Source organism: Apteryx rowi, unplaced genomic scaffold, assembly GCF_003343035.1.
Source record: "Apteryx rowi isolate R43461 unplaced genomic scaffold, aptRow1 scaffold_34, whole genome shotgun sequence".
NCBI classification, from domain to species: Eukaryota; Metazoa; Chordata; class Aves; order Apterygiformes; family Apterygidae; genus Apteryx; species Apteryx rowi.
The window spans coordinates 2,290,439-2,309,571 of record NW_020449863.1 but is presented as its reverse complement, the minus strand read 5'-3'; the positions used below and the strand labels follow the sequence as shown (position 1 = coordinate 2,309,571).

Here is a 19,133-nt window from a genome sequence, read left to right as displayed (position 1 = left end):
TGATGGCCAAAAGTAATCAAACTGTGTAAAATGTAATCTTGCTTACAGCGCAGAATTTGGAGTCTGAAGATTTGTTAATTAGCAGCAAAGAAAGCACAAGACAGAACCTCTGTACATAGATATATATGCTGAGTACAGCATGCACTTGGGTAACATGCTTTAGTTTTGAAACTGCATGCTTCAGTAGTTTGTAGGACATCAAAGCAGAGTTATTTTGAGACATAAAAGAATGGATTTATTTTGTTGTCACATTCCACCACTTTCAGATAGGCTGCTCCTTTTCCTGTCTGAACAAGCCAGCAGCAGCAGGTAGCCACAGAATGCAAGATTTATCGATGAAAAAAAATACACTTTAGAAGAGACTCATTTTTCCTTTTGGGACACTATATTAAAACTTTCAGTCTCTGTTCTTGTCTAATCAGCATGTATATGTTGTAATACTGGCAAGACAGAAAGCTGAGATAAAACAAATCTTTTAGTTGGCAGTTCTTAATATCCTGGTATATTAGGCAACAGTGCAAGACTTCTAGAGCCTTATCATTTAAATACATATTTCCTCTGAGGAAATTATGCACATAGAAATTTATTTTAGACTACTTCCAAAAAATCCTCCACACATATATGCATATGCCATCATAAACTATTTCAATAATAAAAAAGCTTAAATGCTCAAACTTTTTAAGAGATCATACACTGATGCTCTTTGATGGTGAAAAGCCAAATAAAAGATTCATGACAGTGCTAAATTAGAAAGCAACCAACGGGCATAGCATAAGTCTTACCTTGGCTGTTTTTTTCACGAGTTGACATTTTTGCTGGTTATGGGACAGAAATAAAATATCTTAAAACTATTTCTACAGGCTTGCTCTCACCTGCTTGGATGAAGACTGGTACATAGTTCAGCATTTAATACTTTGTTCCTGTAACCTCTCTCTCTTTATACACACATACACACATTTCCATAAAATGGAAATAATCAAAAGCTTTGTTTTACAAAAACAAAAATGAATCCTCCCACCACCCACCAAAAATTTCTGCCCTTCCTAAAGACCCAGTTTGATGAGACTTTCTCCACGATTTCAAAGAGCCTTATATAGGTCCTGAGTAATAGTTTGCCAAATCAATTCTTCGAGTAATTATTAATGCAATTTTAACTCTGGATCCCTGTTTCATAAGCATACTTCCCAATATACTTATTTACAGGAAATACTATTCAGTCAAAGGCAAATCTTTTCAACTTCATCCAGTATTTAAAAATAAATATTTTTATTTACCTTGGCTGATGATGACATCCTTGTGCCTGGGGAAAAATGCAAAATAGTATCATTAATATGTGAAATGCTTCTCAAACCAATACCACCTAGTTCTTAAATATTATTGCATTTGGCAATCTCAAACTCTCATGAGAGCCTGACTGTAGCACAGGATGCTAAATAACTAATCTTGGTCACAGTGCGTCTTTACCTACTTAGTATTTTATGCATAACATCTTAGTATTTTATTCACAACATCTCTTCAGTAACTTAATGTCTTTAGTCCCATGGCAGGTTCCTAAGAACTACTGCAAAAACAACAAACAACAACAACAAACATAAAAAGATTTTAAAATAAGTTATGGAGGGCATATTTCTTGTGCATGGAAAATTCCATTTTAGAGAGCAAACTTGCAATAACTAAAATGTTTTAAGCTGCCAAACACCCTCAGGCCTGCAAAGTATTTAACACCTGTCAAAATACACTGTCAACACAACAACAACATGAATTTTTCTAGGAATTAACTTTGTTGGACATACAGGTTAAATGTTGGCAAGTTGCAGTTTCATCTAAAATGGCTCCATGCAGCATTCCTGGATGTACGACACAAAGTCTTCTGAGGAATGCAGTTTAGAAGTTTCCCAAGCGTTCATTTGTTAGACTGCTCTCCAGAATCGAGAATGAACTATTCATGGAAAACCTCAATCCTTTCTTACAAAGATAGAAGAAATATTAACTTCCATCATCAAAGCTACCTCCTACCAGGACATTATCCCCTGACAGGAGAATGCATTGCATAAAAAACGTGAATTCATTTGAAACCGAGCAGGAAGGTATGAGTGGCATCCAGTATTTTTAGCTGGATAGAGGTCAAATTTTCGTAACAGTGACAAAGGGTCGAGCATATGCATGAGGAAAGTCATCTCTGGCTATTGGTAGATTCACCCTTCTCCAGGCTGCCAAATGAAAAATCTAAGCTTGATTCCCAGCTCTGCCTGAAAAACACTGAAAAAGATGGGCTGCCGTGGGAACCCTATTACTTCTTGTGGCTTTATCAGACTGATTTACAGCTCAGTGCCGGCTTAAAGGCTGAACTTGCTAAACAAAGTTCAAATCCTGGGCTGGTGGTGCAAAGCATACGTAAAACATTTCTGTTCTGGGGCCCGCATTAAGGGCTGAATTCTAGTTCCTTGCAAAAGAGTCGGGTAACTTTAGGCAGATTAGGCCAGCTTTTCTTAACTGGGAACTGTAAATGTAATGTATCAATATGTATTTGGACTAAATTAATTCTGTTATAAATCTGGCATACAGGATTTGACTAAAAATGAGAATTAATGTGTGCTCTCGAGTGTAAATACTGCATTTTTTTTTTTTAAACAAATTTGAGCATAAGAACAAGGTATACAACCAATATAACACTCAGTCTTCAATCAGATGATAGGTAACAATTTACAACAACTTCAAGCTCTGCGCAGACAATTTTCTCTGATAATAATTAATCCTTATTTTTTCCTAATCTTATCTACTCTTCTTTTTTTAAATACTTGATTTCTCCTACATCAGCATTTAAAGTCTCTCAAAGAATAACCAAAATCACAGGAAAATGAAAAAAGGTTAATCTGTTTTGACTATACCAGGACCAATATACAAAATGTCAATAAAGGTAAAATTTATTTTTAATTATTAACAAATTTGAAGTATAGCACTTATTGTGAAAAATATTTTAGTAAGATAACAGAAACCAAGAAAAGAAACTTGGTAAGTAGAAATCAAGACAGGATTTTTCATTCCTAAATATTATCTAGCTCCACCCTGCTCTAATTGAAAGTGCCAAAGGGCTTTTAAATTTCAACTGTGAAAACTAATTATACAGGGAAAAGAAACAGTAGTAAAATATGCAAGCCATAATCCCTCACTCACAGCGCTTCAGTGTTTTGTAGAATTCTTCAGACTAGGCATAAAGTTTTTCGTAAATGTGCCAATATCCACCTCCAAGATTAATTTAAAATATTTTTGTTCTTTCCATTCCTAGGACAAAAGGAACGCAATTGCGCCACTCTTGACCCCAAGTATCTATTACTAGTATCTATTTGACAATCTCTTATACAAGCTAAGAGACACGATCATAAAAAGACTGGAAAGAGTGGGTCTGAAGGGTTTTATTAGGTTTGGAGGAAGGAGTTCTCAGGTTGTATTGCATTTATGAAATCTGCAGATGAAGCTAATCCCATCAAGCTGGGAGAAGTTGCCTTCACTTTGGGAGACCAGCTCAGAATTCAGTCGTTGTAACAAATAGAGGAGAGCTCAATCAAAAAGCCAACAGAATGAGTTCAAAGAGAAATGCAAAATATTATGCTTACGAAAACAGAATTAAGTGCGAATACGATGTGGGAAGGTGGGGGCAAAGGGTATTGGGGACAGAAAGTGGGTCACAAGAGGGGTCAGCAAAGTGGAGTGACACAAAGCAAGCTTACTCTGTATTGATAGAAGTAGAGGAAGCAATTACTCTATGCTATTCGGACCTGCTGAGACCCCAGCTGGAGACCAAAAACTGAGAAAACCTTTGCTGAAGGACAGTGCCCAGAGGAGACTGAGAGGAACAAGGGGCTACAGCACATTGCCTGCGAGCAGAGGCTGAAGAAACAGGCTTTGCACAGCACAGAAAAGAGGAAGCCAAGCACAGACGTTACTGCCTTTTCATTATGCAAAAGCTTGTTATAAAGATGACAAACCAACTCTGTTGTCACTAGAAATCAGCTTGATTTATAGGTAAGATGATTTACTCTGGATATCCAGAAACACTTTTTGTTGGGTGAGATTTCCTACTTCCCCCTTTGCTACAGGTTTGAAAGAGAAGATTGGAAAAGGTCCTCTGAGGGATAACTGGGAAATTTTTAATCTCGCCTCCACATTAGTTGGTCTAGCAACTGCTTTGAGCCCCCTCCAAACTTATTCTTCCATTGTTCTATGCTTCTTCTTAAGAGCGCAGAGATATATGGTGCTCTGTGCCTTATTACTATAACCAAGACCTTAACAGGATAACCACACTCCCTTCAATTCCTCAGCCCTTACGCTAAGTTCAGTAACATTTGAGTTCACTAGGACAAAGCACAGCAGGAAAATAAGCACGGGCGCAATTGCTGTTAGGATCTGGGTCGATATAAGTCTACTTGTACATACTATTGACGGAAGGTACCAGCAGGCTTAGAGAAATGTTTACATTTGCAATTCTTTGCTATTACTCATTTCAAATAGAATGAAGCTATTTTAGCAGGACAGGAACAACAGAAGAAAAACCTTCGCGTACTTAAGGTCAAACTAACAAGATACCTGTCTATTATCCAGAACCTGGATTCATTTTGTTAAACAATTAATTTAAGAGACCTACCTGAAACCATAAGAATACATTTTTGCAATTACATTTTACTTTAAAAATGCACTTATTTTTTTGCCAAAACCAGTAAATTAATTCCAAGGAAACATGCTAGCATTTCCAAATTATTTTTTAATTATAAAATGATTGGTTGGAAACTTTACACAAGTGGCATTAGGCCATAAATTCTAATTCCTAACGCACAATTCCACCAACCCAAACATGTAGCATTAAAATATCTTCACACTCTAAAAATACTGCATTCACATTTTGTTAAGAATTTAAGATTCCAGAGGCATCTGGAGCATCATATTGCCAGATTATGCAGATAACTACCCAATGGAAAAAAAGACGTAAATGGTCTTAGCATATACATAATTTCATTAAAACGATGCAAATTCATACTACTTTGGCTCTGAAGTTCACTCACACTTTTATGCAACAAACTGATACTTACTTGTCTGCATTCTTTGCCACTTTTGATATTAATTTAGATGTTGATGCTACTCTCAACAGTTTGTTACGACTGTCATCTGAACTCTCCCATACACTGTGAGGTTTCTCAGCAGTCAAGGATCGCTTTATGCTAGAAGAAACAACAATATATTTTAAAATGACAAGTTAATAAGATAACAATAACCGGAACTGGTATGCAACTGACAGATCAAGCAGCAGGAGACAAAAGCAGAGCTAGGTCTTCCTTCAAGCTGAAGCATGAAACGGGAAAAAAAGGATTAGTCAAAAAGTTCTAACTGGATGAATGAAAACAACTGAGCTAGACAGCTGCAAAATATGTTTTATCCGTTTCTTTATCCATTTTAAAGTGCTCTTACGTAAAAGCTTGAACAAAATATCTCTATACTTTAACACTATATTGCTAACAAACTAAAAAAAGGGAAAAATTTGAGGCTAGATTAGCCTAAATAAATGAATTTAAAAAAATCACTGAAGAAATGGAAGAGTAGAAAATTTTTAATTGATTAACTGTTCACCAGCATTAAAATGATAGGATTTTTGTGTCAGAACAGTTCTTTCAGACTACAATTTCATGACGGTTTTGCAGACAGTACACACTAAACCACATTAATCACTGTGATCATTTTGAAACAAATGTCTGTAAACTTCTTACACAAATAAGGCAAGCTAGGTTTGGCCCACTATCATAGACAATTAAATCCACGAATTCCAATAGAGCTTTTCAGCAATCTTATTGGAGCCAATTTACGCTAATGGCAATCTGAAATGAAAGTTTTGCAGTCATTAGCTTCATGCATAACTTAATCATGGAAAACATATTCAAAAGTGTTCTAGTTCAAATTATTTTTCAGTCTGATACAGAGTCTGCATCTGTCCTGCTAACAACATTACACTTCATCCAGTCAGAAGTACTTTTTGTAGAAATAAGTTCCAAACTGCAGCTTGGCAATGGCAAGCTACTTCCACAGCACCTCGAGAGGCTGAAAAAGATTTTGGGACAAACAAATTATCAAATCAGGTTAAACCATTAAGGCATTAAAAAGGCTTCCCTCCCCCACACTGCAAAAGATTAGTAAGCAAGGCTTCAAGCACATCTTGACAGTGAGATACCAGGCAAGAGAACAGCAGGCCGCAAGTTCAACTTCAGATAACTGAGAGTTTGTTCAAGACATGGAGGCAGAGCCTTTATGGAGTGTTATAACATGCATCAGTCAAGTGAAAGTTTAAATATTTATTAGAACTGTGAATTCAGGCAATGCAAGACAACATAATCTTGTGAACTCTAATAAATTTCAGAGGACTAAATTTCATCTAAGAGCTTGTTTTGGTCTTCTAAATGCCAGGAAAGAAATTCATACCTTCCCAAACTTTCCAAATAAGGTGACAATGAATCATTAAAAAAAAAAAAATTCCACACTGAGTGAACTGCATGTTTTTTAAACTCAAAAATAATCACCCAAATCTTAAAATCCATTTACTGGACTTAAAAAGACATTTAAAGAACAGTACCATTTTCTCTGTGCCCATTTCCTACCAAAATCAGTAGGAACACAGAGGCGATCCTAAACATACTCCTACTTTCACTCAAGTCAAGCAGTTCTTTTATTTGGATGTAAAAATAGGACTTCACACACGTAAAGAATTAGAACTAAAGTGAATCAGATCATTCTGCAACCTAGCAGGGATTGCGGGCAGGAGCAAAATGTAGTCACATTATAGAATGATTTGAGAGGAAAGACACCCAAAGGAAGGGTTGCAATGATACTAGCATTTAACCAGTGCTGTTACAACATGTGGTAAGTGGTCACATGTAAAATATACTCCACAGTTTAGCTATTTCAGACAAAACTTATGAAGCATATTTTGAGAAAGATCAAGTCAGAGTCATTGTTATGTATTTTTAGAATAATATGACTGATTAGAGGTAATCTATCTTTACCATATTAGGATTTCAAATAATGACAGAGAATGAAATGCTTTCTCATCTTAAAAATTTAGTCAAAGAATTCTGCATTTTTAGATACTTGCTCTGTTGTAATGTTGCAATGTATATTGAATGCATCTTTTCTAGCACAAAAAATTATTAAACATTTATCAACTTGATCATGAAATTGGAATTATTTCACATGACTTGTTGTCTAATATGAACTCAGTATCATTACAACCATTTTCTAGTTCTGTACTGTGGTACTGTGAAAACCTTTTAGCTGGAGCAGAACTCTTGCTTTCTTGAGTTTGCCTGTGTGTTTGGAGAGTCTGTGAGGAGGGCTGGGGAGAAGGTGATGCTTGAGTTTGTGGATTTTGATCATTAGAATGAGATTCCTCTTTTTTTTCTTTCTGTCCTGGAGGTTTTTCTTTCTTTTTTTCTGTACCGCTGTAAAATAAAGTATAACATGGGGAGGAAAAAAAAAGAACAAGCAAATAAATTAAAAAGGTGGGAGAAAATGCTCTATTTGAAAAGATGGGAGAAGCGTGTCAAAACTTACTGTATATAACCACCAAAAGAATGCTTGATTATCTACTGACTCTGTTCAGATTAGTTAATTACCAACGTCTTTTGTAGCTTGTGAATAAATCTTCTTTTAACAAAAATAAGAGGGGGGGGGGAAGGTTTATTTACTTATTTTTACTGCATAGATGTGCTAAGTTTACTCTGATTTAAAACTGAATACGACTTCTTTTGAATTGAATATGCCCTGCGCCCTACAGTGGTTCTACAGAGTTCAAACCTGACACAGTTCAATGCACCACAGCTCTGCCAACCCTCAGAAAGTTTTTTTTGTCTGGTTCAGCTTCCCGAACTACCTCGCTGTGCTGTCAGCCAAGGCTCAGAGCAAGCGCAAGGGAGGAGCGCAACTTGCCCCAACTCTGATGAGCTTGAACCTGTTGAGAACCCAAACCTCTCTGGTGCTATTTCTGGAAGTGCTGGGTACTGCTATCTCTGTGCTGCCCCCGGAAGACCGCACTGCTCTTGCTGGCAACCCAGCTCTCCCTGGCTTAGATTAGCCAGCAGCACAGTTTACCAAAGGAAATCATCACTGAGAACTCACCACTGTTTTGATCTGTAGTTGACTAACATCAAACTATCTTCACTTCTTCAAAGCTTTCAGTAAATGAGCCAAGAATACATCTTCATTTTTATACTGCTGTATTTATTAGGTTAACATTTGAAACAGCTTTAAATACATATCATTAACAATCTCAGATTCCTTAAGGTCCACTAAATCAAGGGCAAGATTAGTTAAAAGGCACTTGTATAAAATAGAATGCTTTGCAATATACTGATTCACACAAACAGCAGCAGGACTGGGGCAGGGGGAGTATTCTGTAGTGTACTGCAGATTTTTTAAAAGATTAAAATACATCTTCTGGAAGAAATTTCTCATTGAAACAAAAAAAGCAAGATACAAGCACTATCTAAAAAGGGGGGGGGAGATTTTTCTCTTAAGTTCAGAGCAACCTGCAAAGTGAAGGAAAACAAACAAAGAAACTGTACCTTTTTGAAGGGAAGAGAGAAAGCCAAAGATTTCTACTTTCTCACCCCACTTCCCCCCTCCCCCGTCTGACTTACTCAGGTTTCATTTACCTTTTTCACAGGAAACTATGAAAAATACAAAGTCAATATTTAATATAAGCAAAAATAGGACCTGATTCTAATAACATCTAGAGCCTCTTTCCATTTCATTTGTTATCTCAACTGAAATATATTATCTGTCATTGAGAGGAAACCCTCAACATTTAAAAGAGTTCCCAACTTTTCTAAATCCTTCCAAAGCAGCATTGAAGAACAAGTCAAATAAATCATAATAAAATAAAATACAAAACATATTTAGAAAGATCACTTAGGGGTGTCTTCTATAAACATAAAAGTTTAAACACTTAAATATAATGCATCAACATCATTTTCTTTTCAGAAAGACAAACGAAAACAAAACAATGTGCTTTTGCATTTCTATAAGGAATATATGTGATCATGGAGAAATAAGGAAGAACTGTGGGGTTTTAGTAAGTAAATTTATAGCCAGAAGACCCTAATTAACTAGAAACCTAAAAATATTTTCATCACAAGACTTAGCTTGCTTTATTAGATACAGGAGCACAGTGAGCAATCTTAATCTTTTCTCACAGCCTCTGGCAAGAAATGCAGTATAGAAAAATAAACTCTAAGAATGTCTTGTCCCTAAAGAAAATAGTAAGAGGCTCTTTATTACTCTTCTGACAGGCACACTTATAGAACTTTGCATTCATTCTCCCATAAATGTAGAATTACTCACAGTGAAGTCAATCTATTAGGATAGAGCATGCTTTCTTAAGGAACAGTCTTTCAGAAAGACACAACTTAGAATTTTCCCTTCCTCTCTCAGGGATGTCAAAATACAGCCTAACACTGGTACAAGAGATGAGGGCTCCAGCAGGAGAGATGACAAGCCCACGCAATGACTTAGAGAACTCCAGCTTGCAAGGAAGCACCACAATGGTGCCGCTTGGCCAGAACAACGGTCCAGCAAGCCCCTTGCTCTGCCTCCGACGGTGGCATAAGAGAGCTTGTGAGCCTGGCCATTATTTGTCATCCATTCGCACTGCATTTTTGACACTATGTTGTTTGTGGTGACAGGCCAGAGATTCTGCAACTTCCTTTCGACTTGCTCCAGACACATGGGTGAATGCCACCAGCTGAGAGCAGCGTATGCCCTAACTTACCACTTGGTCTCACACTTCCTGCATTCTCATTCAAACTCATCTGATCCATCTCCTAGAAAGCAGAGGTTCAGTGTGGGAATCTCCTCAGGGCCACCAACAGTGCACACAGCTGCGAGGAGCTCACCACATATCATGGCTTTCCCACCCCTGCCAGTGGGTTCACTCCTTAACTTCTCTGTTGAGCCGTGAGAGTCACTGGACCACTCTGTTTTCTTTCCGAAGTGCAGCACAAAGTACACCTGGGCTTCCAATGCAGTGTTTCTAGCCACCTCCAGGTTGCTTGTAGGCTTCTCCTGTTTTTGAATGCCATTTTAAACTAACTACCAAATTTCTACATAATTCACTTTCTTGGTATTGAATATCTGTGTTCTAGATTTATTTGGTTTGCTCTCTCCTGCTAAAATCTTCAGCTTAGTTGTATTATGACTGCTACTACAGAGTGGCTCTCCCACTAATACCTCTCAACTTAGGTCTTGTGCAATAACTGAAACCAAATCAAGAATAGCACCTTTTTTGTGGGTTTCTGAAGACTAGTGGCTCTGGGAAGCAGTCATTTAATGTGTCCAAAAATTCTTTCCAAATCCCAACTTGATGAGCCATTTCTTCAGTCTACATGTGGCTAGCTGAAATCTATTATTACTATCTGTCCTAATTTTGCAGCTTCTCTAATTTCACTTAACACACTGTTTCATCCTTTGGATCACAACACTGGCAACTATTGTGGAGGGTGGTCATCCAGAAATATGAAGACTGTTCTTACCAGAAGCTGTTTTCAGAAGTATATTTAGTCCTAAGGAAAATGATCAAACGGTTCTCTGTGAAGTCTCTGTGCAGTACCACATATAAACATGTTTCCAGTTCTAGTGATATAAAAGGTATACAACATTTTTGTTGAAAACTGTTTCAGCTCCTCTATCACGTGTCAGTTCCAGACTACAAGGTTTACATTTTCCAAACATGTACATGACTTGATCACTGACAATGAAGCATCCTCTATCTGTTGTTCACAGTACGTTCCTGAGCCCAGGCTTTAGTGTTTCTGAAGTGACAGCTGAAATGTTAGCATACCTTTAGTGAAACAATACTCGATGCTGCTGTGCAGCTTCTGAGTCATCAGACCATCTCCACAATTTCACAGTATTCAGGTTAGTAGAACAAGGATTAAGTTGTCCAGGAAATGAAATTGTTTATTCATAGAAGAAATTCTTAGAGATAGCAGGCCTACATAGGCCATAGCCTAAGAAACTTAATAATATTAAGACTGCACAAAATAGAGACACTAAAATGCAAGAATGACAACAGTTTGTCTGTTGGCCTTCTTTATTTGTGACAAGAAGTAGGGCTACATATATTTAAAACAAGAAAAGCGACAGGCAGGCTTTAATGCTGTTTGATAATTAAAGTATAATTATACATCAACAGATGACCATGTCTACCTGCTGAACCAGTTGAACCTCCAGCCTGAAGAAAAGCTGAGTTGGGGCAAACTGATCCAAGATCAGCTAATATTCTCCTCTGTCCTCCTTCCTTTTCATCATGACAAAAACGTTAGGTATAGACACCCTAAATTTGTCAAGTGAATTTTGAGTAATAGGTCCATTTCCTTATGATCCTTACTAGGGACACTATTTGGTGCTGATCAGTTTTGTTGTAGACAACTAAAGAGGAGACTTGTACCCTCCTAAAGCAAACCTTGAAAAAGGGAGTCACTTATCTTCAGCTGCCCTGGAAGCACAAAACCCTCTCCTAAACGATTCATTTGGGGGCCCAGAGACAGCAGCCCTCCTCATATGAAAGTTTTCCTCTTTTGACCTATCCAGATCTCCTTCTAAAGAACTTGATTCACATGAAAGGGATGCCTAGCACTCCACTCTGCTCTTCTTCTGTAGTCAAATGTTTAGCAGCCAATGAATCAAGATGGTGATTCAGCAAAAACACAAGCAGAACACAGGAACTGGACTGGCTCTCATCAAAGTGCCAAGAGCCACACGGGTAAGATTAATGGGGAAGTGCTAACTAACAAATACCTTCCTGCAGGAATGTCTTTTGTCCCAGTGTCTGTCATACTAGCAGATGGAGACATACTGCAATCAGTTTCTAATTTATTCCTCAAAAGCAAACATAAAGAATTCAATAAAAAGAAAGATATGCAACTCCATACAAGTGAGAAGAGTGAAGAGCAGAATATTATCCTTGCTTTGTGAATTCCAAAGGGCACTAAGTTTCTCTTTTGTTCTCATATAGTTTATATTTGCACACAACCTTTTTATTCCCCAAAATACATCATTTCCCTGTCTTGTTGTACGCACAGTATTTACATCCGCGCTAGAAGATAAACCAGCTACTGGAGTTAGCAGAGTACTCTACAGAGGCCAAGAATTTGTTCATATAATTTACCACGGTTATACATTAGTGTATTCTCTGTTCCGTGGCTGCCTGTTCTTTCCAACAAATAGAGATAGATGCAGACTACTGACTAAAGATGACATGTAATGACTATTTAAGAGACCCCACAGAAAAAAGTAATTATAGAACTTTGCTGACTGTATGTAGCTGAAACCATTACATGAAGGAAAAAAGGTATTGTTTGCTGTTTAACTCATTTAAACTACAAATATTTAAGCAGTATTATTTTTATACATTTGAGATCTGACACATACCCTTAAAAAGACTAAGTAGCTGTATTTTGCATTAAGATTTTGTCTACAAAAATATAAATTTTACCTTATGATTCACTACCGTTTCATAGCATTCCTTTTGCTATTGCCTACTATTTGCACTCAAAGTCAGTTCTTTCCTATTATTTTCTTGGAGAAAAAAAAAGAAAAGATTAAGACGAATACCAGAAGGAATTTCCACCCATACAGTAAATACATTTGGCCCTTCCGTCCCTTAGTGAGAATGTATTTTGGGCACTACATACTATAAAAAGTCTCCATTTATGAATTCTTTTTAGAATCCTGCTGTAAGCAATCCAACAACATGCCGCATTTCTAAAGCTTAGTCTTGCCTTAACGCATTTCAGAAAACTCTGCCAAGGGCTGTACAGAGGCAAAATTCAAACTCTTACTCTGCTTTTTTTCTGGGGCATGGGGGGAAAGGAATTAAATATGATTTCAATTTTAACAGCAAATAGGTACCTTTTTGCAGCAGATGAAAGAGTTTCTTTTCTGGCAACAGATACAGAAGAACTGTGGCTTGTTTTCCTGCTTCCTGTACTCCCGTTGGTTATACAGGACATTGAGATAGCTTCTCGGAGGCTTGGCTGACCTAGAAAAAAAAGAAAAGGTAAGATTTTACAACTGTGTCCCAAAGGTCCATCTCAAAAACCAGAAGCTACCAGAGGTGGATCAAGTAGCATACAGCAGCAGTTCCAGCATTCAGGAAGGTGGTCTGGCCTTTACATGCCGATATATGCTCATGAAAGCCTTAAGGCCTCCTGAAAGCCCAGGCAGCCAGAGACAGGACAGCCAGGACACTAAGAAAGCCTAGAACAGGCTGGCTGTAGAGATGAGGAGAAGAAATACTGCAAGTAGGGGTAGGAGATATAAGAATGTGACATGATACGAGGAAGACAACTACTAACAGACAGGTGAAGAGCTGGGGGTGTAGAAGTGACCCTCAGAAAGGGTCAGACACAGCAGACAAACTGCGCTGGGAAACGCAGAAAAGGAAACAAGGACTAGTGAAGCAAAAAGACTAAACGGGGGAGTCTGGGAGCTGGAGACTGTGATAGGAGTCAGCCTCTCTACTCCCACGCTGCCTGGAAATAACTTAATTCAGGGACATGTCACATCTCCTTCCAGTTGTGATCCATGGAGAGGATTACAGATTACTGCTGGTATTAGTAAATTGGTTAGCTCAAAGAGCTGACATACCGCAGATCAGACTACTTCAACTCTGCTGTTCAAAACCATCACAGTTTTTCAATAATACCACATGATGCTTTTTGTTTTCAATTTGATTTTTTTTTTTTTTTTAGTTAAAGCTCAAAGAAGTTGCAGACAGAAACCCTCCCTGTATTGACAGAATTTAAGGGTTGTGATAATAAGCAATCAAAAAAAAAAAAAAAAAAGAAGAAGTTTTCAGCTGCCCATTCCATCTTAAAATGGTACCTACCTACCTTTGAGCATATGCATTATCGTATAGCTCTGAAATTACTGATATGGTTTACTCCACAGAACATCTGCTATGGTCAGCAAACGTTACAGACTCCCTCTGTGGATGAACGGAGATAGTGTATGTGAAGAAGGCTGTTGTCTGTCAGATGCTGATTTCACTCATTGCAGAAGTTTGAAAATATGCAGTGAATGTGGGAGGGGATTGTAAGGAAGAGCGCGGGGGCGTTGAAGGCTCTTCTATTTAAAGAGCTGAATGCTAGCCTGGCGATTGCCTCTGGACCTGCCTCTACCATAGACTGTCAGGGAAATATGCAGCATTTTACTCAAACCTGACTTTTCACTGGTTCCCACGAAGTGTCCGTCTCCCCTGTTTTGGGTGCCCGTCTTGATGTGTGAGCTCTTAGTCACAGACAGTTTTACACCCCCCCACCCTCGATTTCTGAATTTGTGCTTTTCCCCTCAGAAGCATTATATGCCCTGAAAAAATTCAAAAATCCTGTCTTATCTCATACTAGGCATCCAATAATCAGCGGTTACTTTTGACACTATCTCTGTGCCACATCCTCATTTCATAGATGGGAAGTTGTTGCTTCTCATGGGGTCATAATGTTCATCAATCACTCAGACTTCAGCAACAAGCCTAAAGGACAGATTGACAGGAAAATAACCTGTTTTCTTGGCAGGCTTGGAGTAGCGTGAAACAGATAAAGCATGAGGCCGCATACTGAAGATAAAAATGAGTGGTAAAAAAGCATTTGGGCCAAATCAACTGTTCTGTGCACTGAGGGCAAGCTAACACACAGAGGCATTATTCAGACACTACCCGCATTTGGTCTATTTGTCAAATTGCAGCTTTAATTCAGGCAGTTTGAGAGATAAAACAGTTCCTATTTTAAACAAGCAATTCATGTACAAGAATATCTGTCAAGGGAATACCAGGTTTCGGAAGTTCTTCAAAAAAGGCAGGAACGGACTGATGCACCCTGCCTCTATACTGCTTCAAACGTACCGAGCAGTGCCTGAGCACATCTGAAATTGAGATCAGGAAAGCCAAAAGGAGCTTGCTGAAAACCCGAGGCAGAGATGAGAATGGAGGAAATCTGAAGAAGGTGATGACAGACAACTTCTGAAACACTGCAAAGATTGTTGTCAATCTTTCAGAATGCTGCACAAATCACCTTAGTGCGACTCTTTACAACCGGCTATACTTTAGACACTCTTTCAAGATGTGCATATTTTGAATACAGATTTTATCTTTAAGGTTAATATACTCAACAATAATAGCAAAGCTCAAAGTATTTTTACCTCTTTCTGTAACTTGGATGTAAGAACAAAACACATACGAGCTCTAAAAGCACATTTAGTAGCAGAAGCATACAAATTAGCTTCTTTTGCTTCCGTTGACAAGTAAAAGATCATCTTTGTGGAGATGCATAACATCAAGGCCTCTGATTCACTCTTGAACTGCATATGACCTTAACATCTCTGTCTACTCATCGTAATAGACCAATGCATCTCCAGCCAGCGCTGGAGCAGATCTGCAGTAATGTGAATCAGGAGACATAACAGCAATCGCTTTCAGGCAAAGCATTCAGTGAAAAGTGTGAAAAACAGTGTAAAGAACAGCAGTACTTCAGACAGGTAGTATAATACAGAAACGTATTAAGATGGAAAAAAACCGCTTACTTTTCCTGAGCAAGGAGCACATTAATATGAACGTTTTGTTCACAAACTGTGTCTATAAGAATTCCTCCTACTAAATAAGAAAAGTGTCAGTCCCCACTTATGTCAAAGGGCAAAACTGACATTAAGAACACTGCACATCAACAGCTCCATACTATGTTGAGTGCAATAAAAAGATATATTATCATCTGTAAGGCAGTTTTGGTTACTTGTTTTTCTGTAACAGGGTGACCATGCTAAATGATCTGTGGAGCACTTCTTAATTTCAGTAAGTGGTAAGCAGAGTTAGGTGTGAGATGAAGATTTCTGAATCAAAATAAGAACAATTTTTCTAACATGTAACTATTACACATAACCCTGATTTCTTCATTCATTGATTTCTTGAAAAAGTGACAGAAGTATTTGGACACAGACCTAACCACCAAAATCTGGGGAAAACTGTATTGACATTATCTTCAAGTGTCAGAAAAAAACAAAAACAAAAAACACACGCAACAGCTTCTCTTACACTCAAGATTAAAATCTTGGTCAGTCACAGTTCAATGTGTCCCACCCTTAATGTGTGATAAAATGGAGGGAGAGGAAACCCCTGTGCCCACCCCACCCCCCCAACAAGCTCCTGTCCAAACTCTACACATAAAAGTAGCATTGCCAATTATAAATGCTTGTGTTTTCTAGCTGTATATTAAATGTTTACTAGGTCTTCAAAAATGAACTTTAGAAAACCTATTTTTAAAGGGGGGAGAAAATCCCAAGTAATCATCAGTAAATACATGTAAACCAAACGTTAAAAATTTTGAACTGTGAGGGAAAGAAGGAAAGGCAAGCTTAAGCCATGTGAAAGTCCCAAAGCATTAAAAACTGACTCCTCATGGAGTCAAAACCCCAGAACTGTGATCTTTCCGACCAAAGTTGGAACTCCAGGGAAGCCAGACCTCTGGTCCAAAACCTTGCAGTTCTCTTCATGACTTTGACTTGAGGATTGCTACAGCCAAAAGGTTTCAAAAGCTAACAACATTATAACCTTCCCCACTGTAAAGATATCCTTTCACAGCAGCCAAAATAGTTTTGCTTCAAAGAACCATGACATGATGAAGCAGCACAAACAAATTCCAGATCAATAGACTAAAACGATTAAGTTTTCCCAGCATCCAGATTGCACATCGCTGCCAATATCACATTATATGTCACTTACTAATACAAACAGTCTGAAATTTTTCAGACTGAACTGCACTCAGCTTTATCTGTTGGTTTGGAACAAGAGCCAGACATAAACCGAACGTAAAATGAAAGCCAGTGTATGCTACCCAGGATTAAAGCCAAATTCTCAGAGATCAAAGTTGTAAAAAATGTCATTTCTGGATAAGGGATTCATCTCTCTTCTGATAATTTTCATATAACATCTGTTGAGTTCAAAAGAAGCATTTCATTAATGCGTCAACTATACAAATGTGTGAATGAAAGATAAGTAGGATTAGAAAAAGCAGACCACAATAAACCAAGAATCTACTTCCAACACTTTATCAGCCGTTATTAGCTAACTGGGGAAAAATTGAAGCAAATCTGTAAGAGGCAGTGGTAAGTTTTGAAAATGTGCATCTTCTGATAACACAATAGCATTTATTTCCAAACATAGATCTAAGGTACAAGAGCTGAAGTTCAGTTAGTAATTCACTTTCTTCCCCAGACCAGTTATAATTTATTATGACCTTTACTTGTGTTAACTGGAACAAAGATTTGCTGAATTTAAGACTACTGCATATCTGCTGATGCTGACAGGTAAACTGCCTTTCTTCCAAAGAAAAGTCAAACCCTTCTTTCTCTTCTTCAGACAATTTCAGTTCAGATTAAGTAACTGCAACTATGTAGAAATATTTTCTGCATATACTCCATCTAGGTGGATTTAAAACAAAAAAACCTCAACAAATTATTTCTTAGAATAAAAAAGATTCACTTAAATTGGAAATTTTTAGCTTTTTTATGATATGAGGCATCTGATATCAGTCCATCTTCAACAAGTTTAGAATAATTTATTTTCAGCAAAATTTGAGAAGCATAGCTATCTCAAATATATGCCTAAAGGTGTTCAGCAAATAAAACAAAACTGATGGCTTGAAGGACAGAGACCCAGTTTAATACTCCTGCCATGGAAACATTTACAGTCTATGCTCAATAACACTATTGGACACAAGAGAACCCACACAGGCAAGCCACAAAAATAACAGATTTAAATAGTTCTAAATGTAGCAGAACATTAGATTTTATTAGCACTTCCTTCTTAAAAATAAAGCCATCAAAAATAAATTTGAAATTATGACAAATCCTAAACTTACTTCAAGATGTTAAAACAAATTGTACGAAAGCAACTACAGTCACTGCTTTCCTTCCGAAGTTTCAAAGAAGGTCAAATCACTCATGGAAGATGCAGGCAAAGCAGCAGCTTGGGAACACTAAAACTCCATTTGAAGAGTACTGTATTTTGAAGAAAAGAGAAATTTTTTCCCCCACAGCATTTTGGTTTATTCAGCTATTTTGGGTCAAATAGTAAGAGTCAGATTCTGATTGAGACTTCATTAAGTTGCAGAAATATTTTTTTTTTCTTCCAGCACACGAACAAAAATTACAGGTCAAGGTAAGATTCTTGTTCTAAAATAATCAACAATATAAATCAGAAAAAAAAAATCAGTTCCATTCACTACCTAAAAGTAATACCTCACCTTGTTTAATAATCTAATTTTAAGAGAAAATTGTTTTGATAAACATGTTTTTTCTTCTAACAGCAATTATATGTAGCTGAAAAGTATTTCAGATGTTTCTTATACCTTTTTATTGAACTACAATTTCACCAGTCTCAGCTGACTATAAATAATGTATTAAGCATACATTATTTATTATTCCCTATTAAAAGGAAATAAACTATCTGAATAGAGGCATGTTAATATGTAACAGTTTGAGAATGCATAGCAATTGCAAAGATAATATCTTCAGATGCAAGTGAATCCCTCTCAATGGTTACCATGTTTAGATAAATTAACTACAATCTTAAGGATGATTAAACATTTATTTACAGGTTTCTTTCTTAGTTGGTAACTGGTGACTTAAACTGCCAATGCATACATTTTACAACTATAACTGACCCTGCTAGAGACACAAAATTATTTTTTCAGGTACTGCATTCTTAAAAGTCCAGGGCAGCCAAGCCCCTGCTCTGACACATGGCTCTTCGGGCAGGAATTTCGAACTGCCATGCAGGGCAACTGAAGAGCTCCTTAGTGCGGGAGAGCCACCAGCTTATTAAACACGCACGGCCCCCTCTCTCCTCCCTCCCTGAAGGGCTATTCTTTTGCAATGCTTTTCCAAAGTTACCATCTACTTCCTCAACCCATTTCCAAAGGGGATAAACCCAGAAGAGGAAATACATGATAAGTATGGTATTCTGAAACAGTTTGATATACTTTGACAGTGACAAAACAGCTACTCAAATGTTATAAACAATAAGCCAGTGTTTTTTTTTTTTTTTTTTT

The 19,133-nt window shown here is 37.4% G+C and overlaps 1 protein-coding gene across 3 annotated transcripts in view; it reads right to left on the bottom strand.

The window, feature by feature from the left end:
- EML4 (echinoderm microtubule associated protein like 4) overlaps nucleotides 1-19,133 on the bottom strand; it is a 127,217-nt gene that overhangs the window by 51,688 nt on the left and 56,396 nt on the right. For all 3 annotated transcript variants that reach the window (XM_026072371.1, XM_026072370.1, XM_026072369.1), the window contains exons 3-7: nucleotides 12,946-13,075; nucleotides 7,305-7,478; nucleotides 5,085-5,213; nucleotides 1,275-1,300; nucleotides 783-815 (exon numbers count right to left, since the gene is read on the bottom strand). In XM_026072371.1, coding sequence (XP_025928156.1) covers nucleotides 783-815; nucleotides 1,275-1,300; nucleotides 5,085-5,213; nucleotides 7,305-7,478; nucleotides 12,946-13,075 — 492 coding nt within the window. The remainder of the gene's footprint in view (nucleotides 1-782; nucleotides 816-1,274; nucleotides 1,301-5,084; nucleotides 5,214-7,304; nucleotides 7,479-12,945; nucleotides 13,076-19,133) is intronic.